Source organism: Ammodytes marinus (assembly GCF_949987685.1).
Source record: "Ammodytes marinus genome assembly, chromosome: 18".
In the NCBI taxonomy this organism is placed as follows: Eukaryota; Metazoa; Chordata; class Actinopteri; order Uranoscopiformes; family Ammodytidae; genus Ammodytes; species Ammodytes marinus.
In genome coordinates this window covers 4,393,160-4,413,188 of record NC_137222.1, presented here as the reverse complement: position 1 = coordinate 4,413,188, position 20,029 = coordinate 4,393,160, and the positions used below count along the sequence as shown (strand labels likewise).

At 39.0% G+C, this 20,029-nt stretch overlaps 1 protein-coding gene across 1 annotated transcript in view; it reads right to left on the bottom strand.

The window, feature by feature from the left end:
* Nucleotides 1-534: 534 nt before the first annotated feature.
* Nucleotides 535-20,029, bottom strand: part of tnfrsfa (tumor necrosis factor receptor superfamily, member a) — a 28,246-nt gene continuing 8,751 nt past the window's right edge. Inside the window, exons 2-10 of the mRNA XM_080047330.1 lie at nucleotides 14,076-14,250; nucleotides 11,546-11,677; nucleotides 6,050-6,161; nucleotides 5,315-5,448; nucleotides 5,062-5,163; nucleotides 4,871-4,917; nucleotides 4,312-4,593; nucleotides 3,863-3,899; nucleotides 535-3,172 (exon numbers count right to left, since the gene is read on the bottom strand). Coding sequence (XP_079903456.1) covers nucleotides 2,868-3,172; nucleotides 3,863-3,899; nucleotides 4,312-4,593; nucleotides 4,871-4,917; nucleotides 5,062-5,163; nucleotides 5,315-5,448; nucleotides 6,050-6,161; nucleotides 11,546-11,677; nucleotides 14,076-14,250 — 1,326 coding nt within the window. The 3' untranslated portion in view covers nucleotides 535-2,867. The remainder of the gene's footprint in view (nucleotides 3,173-3,862; nucleotides 3,900-4,311; nucleotides 4,594-4,870; nucleotides 4,918-5,061; nucleotides 5,164-5,314; nucleotides 5,449-6,049; nucleotides 6,162-11,545; nucleotides 11,678-14,075; nucleotides 14,251-20,029) is intronic.

The window sequence follows — 20,029 nt, the reverse complement described above, 5'->3', positions numbered from 1 at the left end:
TGTACTACGTACTTCTAGGAGACATGGTTACAGCCCCAAACTCATACCAACAAACACATTATGTGCCATGGCAACTTGATTTATTTGCTATTGTTGTGCTGCTTTGTGAAGGACATGATGGCTTTAATAGGTGCGGATCCATCATTAATGTTATTAGTTACACCCAGGCTTTTTCTATTACGACAAGTCAAAGCATGAGTAGGCCTGTAACCTGGGGCTGGGTGATGCAAGTATACTGGTGGCCAATGGGTGGCAGAGTAGGGTGACACACTTAAAAGAGTAGTAGATATACGATGTGTTATAGACAATACAATTATTTTTTTGTGAAAGAACTACAGGAATATTTATGTTTTCAGGAAGATATTAACATATGGGGGTAGTCCTGTTCATAATATGTTCTATCAATATACATATGTATCAATAAAACGAGCTATCGAAGATTAATACCATACTCAGGTTAGATCTGCACAACTATTGAAAATTAAATCGGCATCATTAAATTCAATCAATCCAAAAACAGTTATCTGTACAAAACATTTATTTGAAAATTGACATTAAAACAGCTTTAATGCATTTGCATAATTTATATCTGAAATCCATGACAAGCAAACAATAACTAAGGGGGAAAATGGCTTAATGGCAACGCTGAACAAAACGTTTTAACACAGGTGAAAGAAAGTTAATTGAACAGCTTAGGACTTGGCAATGAAATATGTTCAGGTAAAAACACAGAAACAATATTAAAAAAACAAACAAACAAACAAACATACACTCACATGAAATGCCCCAGAGTGGACACAACATGCACTGAAGCCTATTCTCTGCTACACTACTTCTGGAAAGGCCTGGAGGAATATCAAAAGAAAACAGTAGAAGAGCTGAGAGAAATGGATGAGTTCAAAAAGTTATAGCAAGAAAGTTAAGTGAGTGTATATAGGGTCCCTAGAAATTGATGCAGGCTGTACTTTCATTGTCCGTCAATAGATGGCAGTGCCAGCACTGTAGCATCACTCTTCAGCAATAATATATAACTCTGTAACTCTTTCCTTTATACATGAGAGACTGCAGAAAAATGGGGAAAAATCGAGTTGACGATTTTTCACAAGATGTCACAACCTCTTTAGAAAACTACTTGGTGTTTCTGTTGTTCTTATCAACTTCACTACATATGTTTTGGGTTTGTTAATAGAGCTGCAAATATACATATACACTTTGTGAGGGTTTGTGTATCCTCTCTGGACATTCATACAGTATGTATATATATACAGAATAAAGGGAAAATAAATTTGAAATCCAGAAAAGGTTTCCTTCATCTTGTCTGAATCTAACCAGGACAAAACAGTCCGTACCTGCTTATCATGTCACCGCTGACATGGACAGACGGACTATTCGGTCAAATGGTTTTACTAATACAGGTTAAAACCTCCTTTACCAAGATGGGTGCCACTTCGAAAAACTTGAAATTACACTCCCTGCATGAAAGCATTGACATTGTGGCAGAGTGTGGTCTCCATGGAAACCCACTAGTGAAGAAAAGGCACACGTAACATTTGACGCATTGACAGTAGTTGGACCGGAGCGCTACACCCAACACAGTGCAGCAGCAGGCAGGGACAAGGAGTTACACTTAAACACTACAAGTTCCAACCACACCTTTGAATAAAAATAACTTGATGTCAGTCATTTTGCCCCGCGGCGAAACGTTATCACAACACAAAAACAAGTGTGTGCTTGTTTTCTCCATGGTAATTTTTTTTTGGCAATGGTATAAATAATCAAGTTAATTATTATTCATTACAATAAATATGTCAATAAATAAAATGACCTTGAAGTTCTCCACGTTGCAATGGAAAAACCTTTATGGAAACATTTTAGCTAAAACTATTAACAGTTGCTCCAACAGAAACAGCTTGTGAAATTCCTTCTACCATATCATGTGTGTGTGTGTGTAGTAACACTGAACATGAAAAAGACCGGACGACAAAGACTGTAAAAACATCTCTCTCCAATGTGACTTGATCGTACAAAAACCTATTAAATCTTATGTATGAACATAATGAAAATTTAAATTGAAAATTATACCTAAATGAATTTAGATTATCAAATGGCACTGAAGAGGTAACATTTATGATTAGTAAAAGCTGTACATTGTCTGTTGTCATAACAAATGGACATTATTCTCCTTTCTTTAGGTCAGGAGAATGCTCATAAAATGTTAGAAATTGTTTCAAAAATAGCCTAAATCTACAAAACAACAAATATAGCATGATTGTAGTTTTCAAATCCTACATGTGCCAGAGGTCAGTGCATCATCAAAGAGGCACAGTATTTAGCGACATAGCTAATGCCACTTCCTACAAACCAGTGTATATATCCTCGTCTCCAGGCTGTTGTGTGTGTTATGATCTGGGTTCGGGCCCAGATGAGTGACACACACACACCTTCCCAGAGACTTTCTAAGCTTTCAGTATTGGGACGCATATTGCTTCTAAAGCACGCAGCCATTTTCTGCACGTGGAAGACAGTTGACACCTTCATCTAATTCTGCTTGTCGTCTTTCGTTGTTGTTTTAAAATTGACCACAAAACATAATTCTTCATTTTCATAATTACACCTCTGCATTTTGGGAGTAGTCAACATACATCGGCAGAACTTTGTTCAATCCGGCTTTGGCCATCCCCCCTTTATGCGTATTTTTTTCTTTTAAAAAAACTACTGGCTTTTTGAATACATGGCCTGTCCGCCACCAAGAGGTAAGCCTGCTCGATGTCCACCGAAAGCGTCTGTGTGCTTTTTAAAAAAAAGTTTTCTTCTATTAAAGTACTTTTAGCGATTACGTCACTAGCGAGACCCCGGTACTTCAGCTCTCAGGGTGTTTCTGCTGCGTGCGTGTAGTAGCCTCTCTGTAAGGCGGCAGAGGCAATGCTTTCAGCCGACCTTCGCTGGTCCATAGTGAGCAAAGCCTTCAACAGGTCGTTGATGTCTGCCTTCAGCCCCTGCCTCTGCATCCAGTTCTTCAGCAGTTCGTAGACCTTGTCGCCGGGCGGGCCGTTCTCCGCGATGCGAATGTGGTTGTCGCTGACACCGATCAGCCTGAAGAACTTGTTGTGGATCCGCACGTCCAGGTACTCATCAAACAGGTCAAAGCTCTTCTTCAGGGACTTTTCTGACGCTTTAAAAAGGAAAAAAGATAGAATTTTAGATTTGGAGAAATAAAGCAGGATAATGTTAATTTGCTTACACAGAAAATCCTGATTAAATGATTATCTTGTCATTTTATCCGTTGTGTTTACTTAAAAAAGTGGAGTTCTGGAGTGATTCTGGAGAACGCTAGATGTCAAAATCTCCGTGAATATCTCCTCACGATCCACTACTCTGTATGTGTATTAACTCAAAAATAATTTTCAGTGCACACACAGTACAGGTAGTGAGTGGATATCTACAGAAAAAGTGATTTTGACAACAAGCATTCTCCAAAATGGCTGACTCCATCTTTAAAATGGACCTCTTCTTGACTGTTAGCACCAACTTTCTACTCCATCAGGGGAGCAATACATAACATTTCACAGAGGATCAACAAACCTGTTAAACTATGTCCTCTTGAATTTATTATGAGAAAAATACAACAGCATGTTCCAGCCCCCTGAAGATATGGCTCCGACAGTCACAAGATTATGAATCTATCAGGCATCTAATGTCAGATCTGGAGGAGATACTGTTTATTTGATTTCCCCGTGGACTGATACGACCTGTGGTAAGGCGGTGCTGCCTTTTAATGGAATGCTGCCTTCAGGGCAAAACAAGTCGCATGAAAAATAGTTTTCATAAAATTAGTCCAATGTGTCTGGAAGGAGAAACGTACCTTGTAGTGGCACCAGTCGATGTTGCAGAGGATCATCCTATGAGAAAATACAAATATATGGGTGTTTAAAAATGTATTTTTTATTTGTAGATTTTCATATTACAAAACAAGGCAGACTGACTGGCTGTAATAACACATATCCCTCCCCGCCATATCCAAGGCAGAAAGTACAAAAATAAATAATAAAATACTAAAAAATAAATTTATGGATAAATATTCAACTACGTAAATTAGTCAGTAAAAATAAAAGAAATACAATTATACATATCAAAATAGCATTATTTGAACTTTTTTCTAGTTTGTTCTAGTATCTCAAATCAGAACAACCTTGCCTTGACACAAACTAAGGTCAGACCTTATTGACAATTAGATTACTTCTAAGTATTTAGTGTCACAATGACATAACAAATATACATGATTATTATATTAATTTCCATCCAGTTTCTCACCATGTCTACCGGTTGCATTCTGCAGGCAGTGGGGCTCTGGTGTGGTGTGTTGCCAGATGAAGCTGCAGTGGGCAGAGCTGACAGGCTGGTCTGAGAGGAGCTGGTGGTGTTGGGCAAACTGTCTCCTAATCCCCGGTCCTCGTCTTCCAGGGGCGGAGAGGCTTTGGTCATCCCACCCTGAGTCTCCTGAAGCAGGGGACGCGACTCTGGACGGGGCTCCTCACCCTCCAGGCCGGCGTTTTGGTTATTCTGTCGCTCCTCTGCTGTGGAGCCAGTCTCGCCCTGAACGCAAAATAGAGGAGGATAGAGATTAGTGACATTCTGTACAAGAGAGTATCTATGTTTAAAGGTGGAGTCAGCGATTTTTTTTTTCAGAGCACACACGTTATTGATAAGTAATGGATCTTAAAGAAATATTCGCCGATTTTGACAAAAGGGGATTTTGACAACAAGCGTTCTCCAGAATCACTGACTCCACCTTTAACTGTGACTGCTGCTGACACACAAAAATAAACAATATTTTTTAGATAAGAAGGTACTAAACCAAATAATTACTTACAATAGGAATCTTCAGAATTTCACTGGAGTCACAATGGCTCTGTGGACCTGTGGAAAAGCAGAACAATAGCATTAAGCAAAAAAAGATTGCTGATGTTAAATATATCACTTTGGGATTGTTTTTAACAATGAAAAGTGCTTTACAAATACAATATATAATTGTTATTTTTAGTTTAAAAAATGTCAACTCACATGGTATTACACATGAATGCTGCTTGATGATGAACCACCATGCGGCCAGACAGATCAGGACAATGATGCAGAGGACAACCAGGAAAATGCACACAGGGAGAACTGGAAAAGAGAGACATAAAACAGTGACTATTAACCATGAACTTTAAGATAACCTTTACTATTAATAATAATAAAAGTGTCTCAAGAAGGTCCATAGCTCTATACAAAAAGCAGAAGACTTTGCATGAGAAAGTGAAGTGAAGTTATTTACCAATGTCTGGTGCATAAGTGGGGGTCGGTGAAGGAAAGGCTGGGGGGGTTTCGGTCGGAGAAAGATCCCGTTTGCGACACTCCGTGTTAGAAAAGGGAGTGCACTTTTTCACCTCCTCTTCCCCTGATTTACACCTGGAATTTTGTAGAGAAATTAAAATTCTAGTATAGTAAAACATACAAACAATTTAAAATGTAAATCTTTGGAGCTACAAGATGTTCCTCAGGACCCTGTTTTTTTTCCCCAGTCAAAGACGGAATTTTTAATTGGTTTGCAAATTCAATTAAATGAACTAGCAGTTTTAGATGGAAAACCAACTATCCAACGGTTCCAAAAAAAGAGTCGGCTCGTTTTCCTTAGAGTTACGTTCATGTTGGACGAGTCAGGAACGATTTAAATCTCATGTCAACATCCAGTGCCAACGCAGGAGGTAGTTTTTCCTACACACAGCGAGGCAGAAGGTAAGGGTTTGGATGGGTGGACTGTCAGTCTGGCTTTCATGCAGGAGACAAACTCAACCTTGATCTAACCAAGTGTTTCAGTTTCCTGACTCTAGAACTTAGCTATAGTTTATATGGTATAACCATGACCATTCTCGAGGTGTCATGCACAGATATTGTGTAAGCTAATTTCGTCCCTAATTATTTATTTTTTTTTTAAATCTCTCCTGCACAAAGTTTCTTTAAAGAAAATTGTGGGTTGCTCGTGATGTAGTGGTTAGGGCATCCTACTCACTTGGCACATCGTTTGCAGACCTCACAGGCCTGATCCGGGACACAGAATGTTCCTGGTCTGCACTGGCACCGTGTGTCTGTAGTCGTGGTGCAGGTCGCTGTTTCAATCTCATCTGGGGATTAGAACAAGACAGAAATTAAGTCAAATTAAACTGCTGAAATCTTCACAACAATCTACTCAATCTGAATGTTCATAATAACTAACAATGAACAGTAAGCAACCAAATCAAGTTACAGATTCAAAACATTATGCAGTGATTATTTATAACATGTTAAAATACCATGTTGTTTTAGCCAGTTATACGTGGACAGACGAGCATTGAGAGTGTGTAGTTAAAACCTTTTTAAAGCCATTGTGTAAAGCAGGCACACTGGCCTATTTATTACCACAGCAAGCACCACAGAAAAAAATCTACTGGTCTACCATCTACAGTATAACCCTTATAAAAGAAGCGATAGAGTTTGTAACTTGTGATCCAACCTTGTGAAGCGTGTACATAGTTGTATAAGTGAACTCAATAAACTTGTTAGCACTGGCATGTGTTCAAAGAGGGAGAACATGGTGGACTTCTCAGCTAATGTGTTGGCTGTTTCCAAAATATGATAATATAAAAAAAAAAAAAAAAGAATCTGAATCTGTCATGGTTGATTTGTAAACATTCAGACCTAAAAAGAGACACCATGTCTGGCCTTTAAGATTCAATCAAATGTAATGACAAACCTGCAGTCCCCCACCCTCCGAATGACCTTTCACTCAAATTTGATGTCCTTTCACTCAAATTTGATATCCATGCTTCCCAATTAGGAAAACACTGCATTGATGTGCTTGGTTGCAAAATGTGAGTGATTTTGGTAAAGTTCTCTTACACTCATTTTCATCCAATTCAGCTCATTTGTAGCACGGTATGTCGTTTTTTTAAGGACACTTTAAATTTATTTTTCATTCCTAGTCCAAAGTGAAGACCGGACGGACGCTCCTATAAGTGAGGACATGTTTAGTCAACTTTTCCACAGGTGAGAATTACAACTGTCCAGGATACAAAGTCCACAATTAGTCATCTCCTGGCACACACGCTGTGTCAAGACCATTGGGAAATTGATGTGTCAACAACAGCGGTCTAGTGATAAAAATCTGTTTGTTTTACTGGGAGAAATTCTGTCTTTCTCTCTGCTTACATTTAAAGTGTGTGTATTCAATTGAGTTTGCTTGATCCCGGCAAGCTGAAGGACTTGAAGTCTCTAAGAGAGTAAAGACTGCAGCGATTTGTTTTTCTCTCAGTATATCTCTCCACATTGAATTCTTTGTGTCTGTGTGTCCTCAATGTAATGATAATAATGACCTGAAAGCATTTGGCTGGAGTGGAGGCTTGTAGATAGCACATCTGGGACTTGCTGCTCCAGCCATGTGATGGAAGACTGCTATGGAACAACTTAGTATCTCAAGGCAACTACTTGGGAGTGTTTTGATACAATAATAAATATAGATCATGGATTTGTCGCCAAGGAGACACGTGTTTAGGTAAAAAAAAAAGTTGAATCAATCTAGTGTTTGACTGTCCTCTCTTCAAGAAAAAAAATATGTTAAGTCAGTGCTTCTCAAATGGTGGGGCGCGCGCCCCTGGGGGGGCGCCGTGAGTTGTCAGGGGGGGCGCGGGCTGCCTTGATTTCCAACTTTTTTTTTTTTAAAGTGCTAGCAAGGGTGATGTGTGCTTGTGTATGGTCATATCCGCGCGAAAGGCTGCGATTTGCAGTAAATAAATGTCCACATGTGTATCCAAGTGTCTCTGTAGGCTATTTAAAAAGAAATCAAGCAAGTAGACTAATAATAACATTAATGAATTATTGGTTATCGCATCACAGAAGGCCTATTGGCCTATAATAATAAAAAACACCACCTTAACTATGTTTACAGTTTTAAAATGTTTTGAATGAAATGCAAACCTCAGTGAATCATTTGCTCTTGTTTCTCTGTCTTGAGATTCACACAGACTGAGCAGTCTTGTTTAAATGTTACAAATTGAGCTAATAAACTGAACTTTTATTTTTCTTGCTGCAGAAGTTATCTCAGCTAATTTTTGTTATCTAATTTGATAATAAGGTGATTGTATGCAGAATGCTTGTGCCAGAAACTCATACAGTGGTTTTGTACAGATAAATAAATAAATATTAACAGGCTCTCAATAGTATTTCAATTTAGGGGGGCGGGGGGTGCGAAAAAAATTATGTCCCCTAGGGGGGGCATGACAGAAAATAATTGAGAACCACTGTGTTAAGTGGTTACCAAAAGAGAGCAAGCGATGTTACTATTTACATAAGTACAGCAAAGTTTGTACTTTTAGCAAATATATTTAATTATTATTAATACACACACAGACAGCTGAGAAGTGAAAGAAGACTACTTAGTTTACAGACAGCAGTTTTTAATTGCTGCTTATGCCAAATGATAGCGTGAATGAGCTTTGATGCTATGGTTATAATGATTCATAATAATCTGAATTTGAGTGATATATTTTCACTACATAAGTATTTCCCTTGCAGGGTGTTTTTGTCGAGATCTAAAAGACAGGGCGTAAACACTGTGGGACTATTTTATTCATCGCAGGGTTGTTAAACTTTCCGCCCTGCAGCGCACGCACACACACACACACACACACACACACACACACACACACACACACACACACACACACACACACACACACACACACACACACACACACACACACACACACACACACACACACACACACACACACACACACACACACACACACACACACACACACACACACACACACACACACACACACACACACACACACACACACACACACACACAAATAACAAAAAAAAACTGATTAACCGTGGAAAATATGCCACATTTGAAAATGTTCAAGATGTTCATGGTTTTAATTTTGTGAAGTTTCTCACAATGGCCCTATTGTTTAAGACACAAGAAAAATAAGCTTGGAAGTAGAATTTGTACAAAGAGTTAAATGACAGCAGTAGGTAAACACAGCAATCGACTGATCTGATGATGTTGTTCTGTGACTCAATCGGCCCCATTTCGTCTCATGTTTGGGCATTTAGTCAATTGGATCAAGTTGAGATTCATTTTTTGCTGTAGTGCATTACTTTTATTGCAAGTGGAGCCATTTTTATTATTATTGTATTCATTTATTACACAGCGCTATACTCTTCTTCCTTCATGCCACGCAAGGGAAAGAAAAATTTTACATTGAGAGAGAGAGAGAGAGAGAGAGAGAGAGAGAGAGAGAGAGAGAGAGAGAGAGAGAGAGAGACAGAGAGAGAGAGATGGAGACAGAGAGAGACAGAGAGAGAGATTGATTTTTTGGGTGACAAATCAAGTTCTTCAGTTTTGTTACATAACTATCTGTCAGAGCTGATGAGAATGCAACACATGACGCAACAGGGCTTTAAATAGGATCTGAGTCAGGGTTAACACAAACTCCATTAGAGCTGCAACGATTAATCGACGAATCGATTATTAAAATAATCGACAACTATTTTGATAATCGATTAATAGTTTCAAGTCATTTTTTAATAAAAAATTTCCAAATTCTCTGATTTCAGCTTCTCAAATGTGAATATTTTCTGGTTTCTTTAATCCTATTATGACAGTAAACTGAAATATCTTTGTGTTTTGGACATAAAAATACATTTGAGGACGTCAACGTGGGCTTTGGAAAATTGATCAACATTTTTCACCATTTTCTGACATTTTACGGGCCAAAACACTAATCGATTAATCGAGAAAATAATCGACAGATTAATCGATAATCAAAATAATCGTTAGTTGCAGCCCTAGTAAACTCCATTACAAAAATATATTCAGAAGTGGCAAGCCAATACTACTCCACTAGTCAAGCAGATGGTGTTTTGAGGAATACACTATCATTTCTTGATTACGTTATTCTCATTACACTGGCAGGTGCTTGGAATAAGTCTACGTCTTGGGGGTGGGGCATTCAAAGCACCAAATGAAAGTGTGTTTTAATTTTGTTCTCTTGTCTAATCTAAGGCATTAATAATAACTATATAAAAGCAGCATTATTTTCACTGACGGTCTGGTTTGCTGTTACAGGTAATTTATGATCTTCAGATGAAAAATAGGTTGAAATAATTGATAAGACGTTCTGAATGAAAGCCAAGATCCCTCTAATTGGTCAAATACAGTCCATAACATTGATTTCAATGCTGTGTATTAGAGAAACATCATGGGAAACCATGGATTGAACTGTGAGAAAACAAATAATTCATTCATTCAGTTCGCTGTAGCAACGTCAATACAAGATATCACTCAACGGGAGGTTATCTAAAGTGTTGCAATGCAGATAGCAGCGCTGTTCATGCCATGTGGTTCATTGAGAGGACATCTTTTGAAAAATTTAGAAACACATTTACTTTCCCATTGAGTTTGTTCTTTTTCAAATTTCTTATACGTTTTATTTTGTGATTGCATTATTTTAACATGTTCAATAAATTAAAAATAAAATAATAATAATAATAATAATAATAACAAATACTTTAGCATTTTCCAATCAATTATAACATAAATACTTTTTTTTTTAAACTAGTGCAAAACAAAAAAGCTGTATCTTAAAATCTGCAGTGAATGAGCACAAAACCCATCCTATGTAACAGTAGTCTCTTTTCTCTGTCGATACGGCCTTTCATTGGACACAAAGCCGCCCCAGTGTGGGAGACAATGCTGCCCGGGCCACACCCAGATCAGACAAATAACGGCAGAGACACAAGCAGATCTCTGGAGACAGGTACGCGCTGACATTCAGCCCACGAAAAACAAAGACACGCCCAGCTACTCCCCATGTAACATCATAAGATCACATTTTCATGAGTGGAACTAAAGGGGGTGGGGGGGGGGGCACACAGACAAAAAGGTATTGACTTTCCCAAAACAACAGCTCTCTAACAGACTGGATTACTGCAGACCTAACTTTAGAATTAGAAAGGCCAATCCATTTACGAGTTAAATGTTATTTCTTTTACAATTTGGTCTCTTTCACATTTCATAGATCAATAACTTAAAGTAGCTATGAGTAACTTTTTCATATTTTTGAAACAATCTAATTTTTCCTCTGATGATCTTAAATGACAGCAAACGATACCATCAGTGCAAAGAATGCTATTTTTATATGGTTTTTCTAAGCGCCTCTGCCATGGGTACGCTCACCCAGGAACAACAGCTGGTGTAGTAAAAACACTACCGCTTTTGTCGAAAGGTGGTGCAAGAATGACACAAACTGAAAGTTACTCTTGCTCTTGTCAGACACCAAGGTACACCTTATTGTAAAGTTACTTCCCCCAAATCTTAGTAAATGTTAGATTAAATAATCAGGAAAAAGTGCAAAAACATGATAATTCTCATGAATTCTCATTACTTTGCCCCACTTACTCAATTTAAAAGATGCTATGATAAAACACAGTTTAAAGGTGCAGCGGACAGTATAGTTACCTGAGCGACAGTGTGTGCAGGGCAGACAGCGGTTCATCCCGTTGGAATGCTCCGTGTACGTCTGTCCGTGTTCACAGGGGAGACACGTGCCCAGCTCTTGGTCTCTCTCACATCCTTTATGCACAAAAGTTCCTGCAAAATAAACCCAAGAGAAAAAAAACAATCAACTCAAGTCATAAACAAAAAATACCGTAAAAAATAAAGTGCTTTGAAATCTTGAAGGACGTTATTGATATAAAGCATTTCCTGTTGAGGTAAGGATGCTGGAACAGGACATACCACAGCCAGGGATCATGCTGTTACTGTAATGTGCTTTTTCAATGTAAACCAAATGGGATATCAGCTTGAAGAAGAAGAAGAAGAGCAGTTTGAGGGGCTGGGAATTTGAGATTTCCTTCTTTTTCTTCAGCTTGATTCACTGATTTACACAATATGACAGATTTCCAGGAAAAAGTCGAAGTGCACATTTTGTAGGGGTTGCTGCTCGCCAAAAGAACAGGGTTCACTGAACTACAGTACACTACTGATTTAAGCTCCTCCACTGGCTTGATTGTTATGCTTTGAATTTTTTTTTTGTTATACTGAAATGAGTTCAAACTTTGCCATGAACAAAACCACATGATTCCGGGGTGTTTTCAGGATTTATCTGATGCACAAATGAAAAAAAGGCCACGGTGAAGAATGTGAAAAATGTGAGAAACGGTGGGAAAAAAGGTTGAGTACTAGGGAGAAAAAGTAGAGGATTTGCATTGTGGTTGGTTCTGAGGTATTGAACAGGTTTTTTTATGCCTAACTGTGGGGTTAAGCTTATAGAGTCAATGTTCACAAAGGCACGGGCCTGGTGAAAAAAAAAGAGCTTAGACTGACAAAAGGAAGCAAAAAAGTGGAACACTGGTGGCCACAGTGGTTTGTATGGATGTGGTAGAAACTGACCAACTGGCAAGAACGCAAGAAAACAGCATCACAAAGTGGTAAAAACATTAAAACCCTAAAGAAAAACAAGACTTTTTAACCATAACCAAACTGTGGAACTTTGATTTATCACTTTATCTGTTTCCTTCTTTGTGCTGAATGCTGATTTTCAAAAAGGCCTCATTTCAATTGTTAGTGTGAAACAAATATTTTCAATTGAGAAATTAAAAAGGTGGAGCCAGCGATTCTGGAGAATGCTAGTTGTCGGTTTGTTTGGTCAAAAACAGTGAATATCTCCTCATTATCCGCCACCTATAGGTATTGTGTGAGCGCTTAAATAAAAATTCAGTGATAACACACAACCTAGGCTCTGTAAACGGGCACGTTGCTATCTAGATTGAGCCTCCTTAGTTTACATATCATTTTTCTACAACAAGCATTCTACAGAATCGCTGTCTCCACCTTTAAGCTAATTTGTCAATAAACTTTTAGGCTTGAAAATGATCTCAGTCCAGCTGACCCAAACGACACGATAACGGGTCCAATATACTTTAAATGTTCAAGAACACACACATTTGCAGAAGGGGGCACGAATCTTGGAAATAAAGCTTGAGTTGATAAGGTTTGAAATCTTCTTGTGATCAAAACCAAAAACCTGTGTTGATCAGATAATAAGATTTCTTAGAATTCAGCGTGGCAAATGAAATAACTGGATCAGCAACATGCAGTAATTGCATCATGGCTTAATACGGTATGTTCTGAGCTAAAAATAACAAACAAAAAGGTTGAACAGCATAATCAAATTCTTTATTTAATACATTATTAAAGAGGTTGGTATTTTGAATAACTTAGGACTTAAAAATACACTCTACTTCTCATTCTGCCCTTTTTTTTCTCACTTCACTCTGTCCTTCTGAATTGCTGACACGGAGAAGTTTGCCGCCTGCTCCTTTGCCAACATGCATTCCTTCCAGAACAGGGCAGAGAGAATATTTGCACATTTTGGAAACAGCTCAGGTTATGGGTTTTAACTTTTGACTCAAGTGCCAAGCGAAATGTTGGATCAAGGAACTTAAAATCTCCTGTTTGCCAAAATTGTGCATTCTAGATATTTATTTACCAGAGTGATTTGATTTCTAAAGCAGAGATAGATCTGTGTCTCTTGCAAGCTAAAAGAGCAATAGCCTCGGAGTGGAAAAAAGTGACTAAACCAAGTATGAAAAAAGACATTAAGCATCTGTCAGCATGAATAGCTATGGAAAAAATAACATACACTACTGAAAGCTAGGAATATTTGAAAAAAATATATGGGAGAGCTTCATGGAATTGATGACATAAAATGTTGGTAATGAGTAATTAATAAAGACTTTGGTGGGGACTGATTCAGGCCCACATTACTGTAGATTCTACTTAAATTATATTCCTTCTGTTGTACGTCCAGGTTTTTCCGCTGCCATATTGAAATACAGAGAGTGTTTTGTAGAGCCCATAGGCCTGATCAACTCTGTGTCTGTTTAGCAATGGCTTTCACGTAACCGACATGCACACATATGAAAAAGTTACGCACTATCGCTTTAAGTGAAATCATAGCTTTTAATGTGATTTTTTCCCCCCTTACCAGCCTGGCAATTGTGGCAGCAGAGTCCCTGGTTGTTGTACTGCTCATTCTCCACACACGTTCTATGGCTTCGGAGGGTGAGGTTTTTGAAATCCTCTTTGGACCATTGAGACGCCGGCACGGGCAGTTCAGCTGCGTGACAAACCGCCGCGATGAGGAGCGTCACCACCAACACCTGCAGCATCAAGGTCACGGGAAAGACAGAGAGGGAGGGAAAAAAAGACAAAAGTTTTGCATTAGTTTTGTATAAACACAGTATACGGTCTCACCCACTCCCATTCATTAGATAAAAGGGAAGGGACAGTTAAAGAGGAGAGTCTATCTTCATAGGGAACCTTGTGTGAGCAATCTACTGCTTTAATTTGAACCATGTGATACATCTGAACATCTGCCGTGGGAAAGCAATTAAGGGGAGCCATCATCCAGCCGGTCAGAACTAGAGGCAAAACTAGAGGCTATACGCTAACAGCATGCAGCGCAACAGGCAAACTTAATTACTCCACAGTCTGGTTTTTTCTTGTTAGAAAAGGTTTGAGGCAAAGAAACACTGTAGGAGAAAAACTGTTGCTTCATCAAGCCCAGGTCAATTTTGAGATGTTTGTCCTTTTTGCTTCCATAACATGTCTTCTTTCATACTAGTGTAAATATAAGGTTCATCATTAAAGTGTTTATTTTACTAAACGTTGGATATTTGTGTCTGGATATTTCTCATATACAACCATCTTTAACGGTCATTATCTAAACATTGGCAAGGTTTCAGTTAAAACCCTATACACCAGCAGTGTCTGGCCTTAATAAGCAGACACCCCATTTCCTCTACTGTTTGTGTGTGTGTGTGTGTGTGGGTGTAACAGAAAGGGGTTTGATAAGCCATCTCGGCTAACAGCAGCACGGTGCACATATCAAATGTGATTCCAGAAATCCATTCATGTGCTAGATAATAACAGGCCTTGTATAGGTTGGGGGGTACTGAGAAGAATACAGGCCGAACACTTTAGTGTGGCCCCAAGGCGATGGTGTTTATTCACACGCTTTTCACCATGTCAACGTGAGAAGGCCCCATTCACTGGCAAACAACGCACTTTAGTGGCTCTACTTCAAATGACCCACATTCTCAAAGCCCGGCTCTTTGAATGCCACGACATGCGACACCGCCGTGAAGCGCCCTCAAACGCAACGCGACACCCTCCTGGGTATATGAGAGGGGGCCTAGATTTTAGAGGTTTTGTCTCCCTCTCTTTCTCTCTCTCTCTCCATCCTCCACCTTTACTGGAACAGGTTAGGGCAGGGTTGATTCAAAGTGAGAAATTGTAGACAGAGGGGTTTGGGAGATGGGAGGTTCAGCAAGGGAATTGGTTGACTAAGAAAGACAGTGTGGGAGAATGAGTGGAATAAAAGACTTGAGGTAGCATAGAGAAAAAGAAGGGACAGGCTTGAGCTAGCTAGACTTGGGCTCTCTGGAGGGCCGCCATGCCTTGTTGTTCAAAAGAACTTTCCTTCACGCTCTCTCTCTGTGTCTCTCTCCCTCTCTCTTTGCTAACGTCAGACTTTCCAAAGACGCTAGCAGCAGACGTGGAAGGGTAGACGACCGGCAGAGCAAGTCACAATCACACCATTTAGATCTATCCAAACATTCTGGGGAGGGACAGGGGGGGCAGAGGAGGAAAGGGGAGTGTGAGTGTGAGTGTGTGTGTGTGTGTGTGTGTCTGTAGGGGGGACTAACAGCTTGCATGACACAGGGTGTCTTTAGATGTGAATATGTTTTTTTTGCTTCCATAAAATGTCATTATGACATTGATACATTTTCTTCATAAAAATATGTAGTAAATGAATTTTTTCCATAGTGTTTTTTAGATTTACAAAATGAATAAATGCTGTATCCAAAATCTGTCCTATAAAAACTGTGGCCACTAATATATTGAAAAAAGTAAATAAAGATTTTAACTCTGGCTTCATCTAACATCTAGACTTTTAGTTTTTAAAGAGATGCAAATGTAACATACTTAGTAAGATATTGCAACATTTACATATTTATTCAAATATATACTTAGATAGATGGAATTTGTGAAGTGAGAAGAAAAAAGCCATGTGAAAAGGCCAGAGAGGACACTGTATATAAGGATGTGCAAGACAAAACAGTGGAAAGAAAAGATTAGAAGAAAAAAAAAGACATCTGGGAAAGGGAGGGCTGCACTAAAGGAAATCCTAGAATCCTAGAATGTAAACCAAAAATCCAAACGTTTATTTATCCGGGATTAAGACGCTAATAAATCACAGTGGCCAAACAAGAGTTCAGATTCAGGTGTGTCTTGTTCAACAGTGAAGATGCCTGGACAGTGTACATACGGATGACATCATTTCCAGTCTTTGTTCATTTCAGAGCCTGTGATTCAAAACATTCCCAGGTGCAGTGGCCCTCAACAGCCCGACCTGCTACGCTCTGCTGAAGGTTGCTACTGTACACACAAGATCTGATACAGTTTCATGTTGAGAAGTAGGGCTGCTGCTATCTATTATTTTGATTATTTAAAAGGTCACATATTGTGCTCATTTTCGGTTTCAACATTTTAAATTGGGTGTCTACTAGAAACTGTTTTCATGGTGCAGTGTCCAAAAATACTTTGATTTTTCTCTCAGTTCCACAGTGCTGAATCTCCTCTTTTCAGCCTCTATCTGAAACGCTCTGTTTTGAAACCTGCCTCTAGGTCATGTTTAGTTATTTTGAAAACTACTTATTTGATTAATCAATAATAATAATTGACTAATTGTTTCAGCTCTAAGAATAGGAAAAGCTAAGTATTCCCACTATTTGTAGTATTCCTTGAACACAGCCTGAATACAGACAAGGAAAAACAACCATCACCATAAACACGTGTCCACACACCACTGTCCTAAGGCTGCTAAACTACAGAATAACATAAATGTACAGTATACATAAACACTATGGGCTAGCCACAACGCGGCTCAAGTTTTACCTCTATAAAGGAGCGAGGAGGAAGACTGGAGTGACCATAACCTCAGTGCAGAAAGCCCTTACAAACCCACAATCCATGGAAACTTTCCAACTCCCAACCGGCCTGAAGTGGTTGAGTCCACTTCACTGTCTTCTCTCTACATCCTATCCCCTCTGTACAATGATTGGGCCTGGCTGCAAATTATTGTGGTAAAACAGTGTCCTATTGTCATGGTTACAGTCTGTAAGCATGCTAGGTTAGTGCTACGATTGTGTGGACGCAAGTTAAACTAATAAACGTTTTTTAATGGAATAACGAGGGGAGACTTTTGTTTATTTGACAACGAGCGGCTTCCCTCCAGTTCCTCTAAACACACAGGGTTCTTCCCAGTAGCCTTGTTGGCACAAACTCTACATACTGTATGCCGTGTGTGTGTACACTGAGAATGCATTTGTGGGTAAAACACAGGACATCCTTTCAGTTGACCTAGGTTATCAATGGGCCATTTAGAGCGCCTGTGATCACTACATAGTCCTGAGGGAATTACAGTGCCTTCCTTTATGAAAAGAAATGGGCAGGAATTTTAAAAAAAATACAGCAATGAACTGACACAATACACACAGCCACACACACAGGTTCGTACGGCTATACTTATGAGGACATTCATTGACATAATATATTCCCTAGCTCCATACCCCAATATCAACCTAATCAAAATTAATTGCCTAATCCCAACCCTTACACTAAGGCTAACCTACAGTAATTCATACCTCAAACTTAACACCTAGTGGTAACCTTTAAAAAGCCCTTTAAATACCTGTCCAAAAGTGAGAGCCAGCTGGTCTAAAACTCAAAATTGGTCCTCAAACATATAGACACAAACCACACACACACAAACCACACACACACACACACACACACACACACACACACACACACACACACACACACACACACACACACACACACACACACACACACACACACACACACACACACACACACACACACACACACACACACACACACACACACACACACACACACACACACACACACACACACACACACACACACACTTGATTTCATATTGTTGGACAGATGATTTCAATCATAGCTGACTGATAAGAGGTGACATGGTGTACCTCATTATGCTCCTGTATCAAGATTATGACCTGCCTCTCTCCATATCATGCTTTTCTCATTAACCAATCCTTTCATTGAATCAATCGAGGGACATTTGTGATACTTGTGACGTTTACATCCATACTCTCTAGGACATTGTGACAGAGAGGAAAAGAGCTTTTGAGAAGTTTATTCAAACATTTCTGAAAAAAACAACCAAGTACTACAACTTTCTTTCTATTTTACACTGATTACATTTAAGCACTGAAGTAAATGTAGGCCTGTAGAATGGAAAGATACATGTACGTATATGCCACATCCGCCGATTCAAAAGTGTCACACATGACTTATATGTGAAATGTATTCTTCATTTGAAATGTCAACGCCATGTGTCTGCCTGAGCCTGTGACCTTACCACAGCTCAATCTCTATACGCCATTGCTTCCCACAACCACAACAAAGATAAACCCCCCCATATCGTATAACAGGCGGAGGGATATCTGCTCCACAGCTGTCACCCTTTAGAAGTATAACTGATGTCAGAGTTTAAACATTGCACCGACGAAATACTAAGTAATCATAATATATTTTTATTAATTAAGAAGCACAGCTGGTGTGTTGCACAATAAGTCAAATTCTATTATATACAATTTTCAAAGCCAAAAAACAAAGACACCAGTCCCAAACGGTAACTGTCGTATCTTTCTCGTCGTCTTGTCTTAATGAATTCATAATCCCTGACTGCAACTAATGCTGGGCTTACACTACACGACTTTTCACGCGATTTGACAGTCGCAGACAATCTTCCAATGTCGGACTGAAATCACAGAAGTCATGCTGGAGTTGTGGCGCACGCACGTTATCTCGGTCGTTTGGTGTATGGTGGTCTTCCGACCCGATTTCAGCCAGTCTTCTTCCCGTCTTGACGTTCCGACATTATCAAACATGTTTGATATTATCGTTAGTCTTAAGGGGTTGGCTCAAGTGAAATGACGTAAACACTGTCACACTCTCGCATGCACCAAGCACGACGCAGGAGGAGCGGCATTAGTCGCGACCTGTGTCCGTCTGTGCAGGCATTTATTTCGGACACTTTTTCCTTGAAGCCTCGGCGGGAGAACAACTTCAACACTTTACCGTCAAATACAGGGTTAGGAGTTAAAGTTATTGGAGGACGAGATCAGCAAATAAAGATGGTCAAATAAGTAAAGGAAGTCCCCCGCTCGGAATATTAACCTTTTTTTAATTAAATAAACACTATCGCGTTTGCCGAAATAATATTAATCTCAAAAGGAATCTAGTTGTAGTCTTGCAATATGAGACCCCCTGTCTTTTCAAAATCTCATTATGTGACTGAAAACTAATGACTAGTTGTCTTCAGGTTTTCAAAGTCTTTTAAAAGTCCTCTAGTGTAAGCCCAGCATAAAAGTAATTTTATTATGATTTTTTATCATATTATCTTTTGCCTCAATTTTCTAGTCCAATCATGACTAGTGGTCTAATTGTTTTGTCCAACTGAATGAATAATTCCTGAGTGATGGTGTTATGTTGTATACAGACAGAAAGGAACACAACTACAAACAACAACAGAAACAATGTCCTGCCACAGATTTAGTTTGGATTGAAATGGCAGTAAACAGTGTTTTCAGTAACTGTTGAGTATTGTACAGTCTAAATCTCTGAAGGCCTTAAGGTGAAAAACAAATCAGGTTTATCCATTGTTATTAATTAATCCCTCATTTATGGTTTCACGTAGTATAAAGATATGAAGGGACGCAACTGCACAACAGAACAGAAACAGTGCACTACTGCCATAGACATGTACACTTTGTTTTGAATGGAACTCTAAACTAATATAATCTATGTTAACAGTGT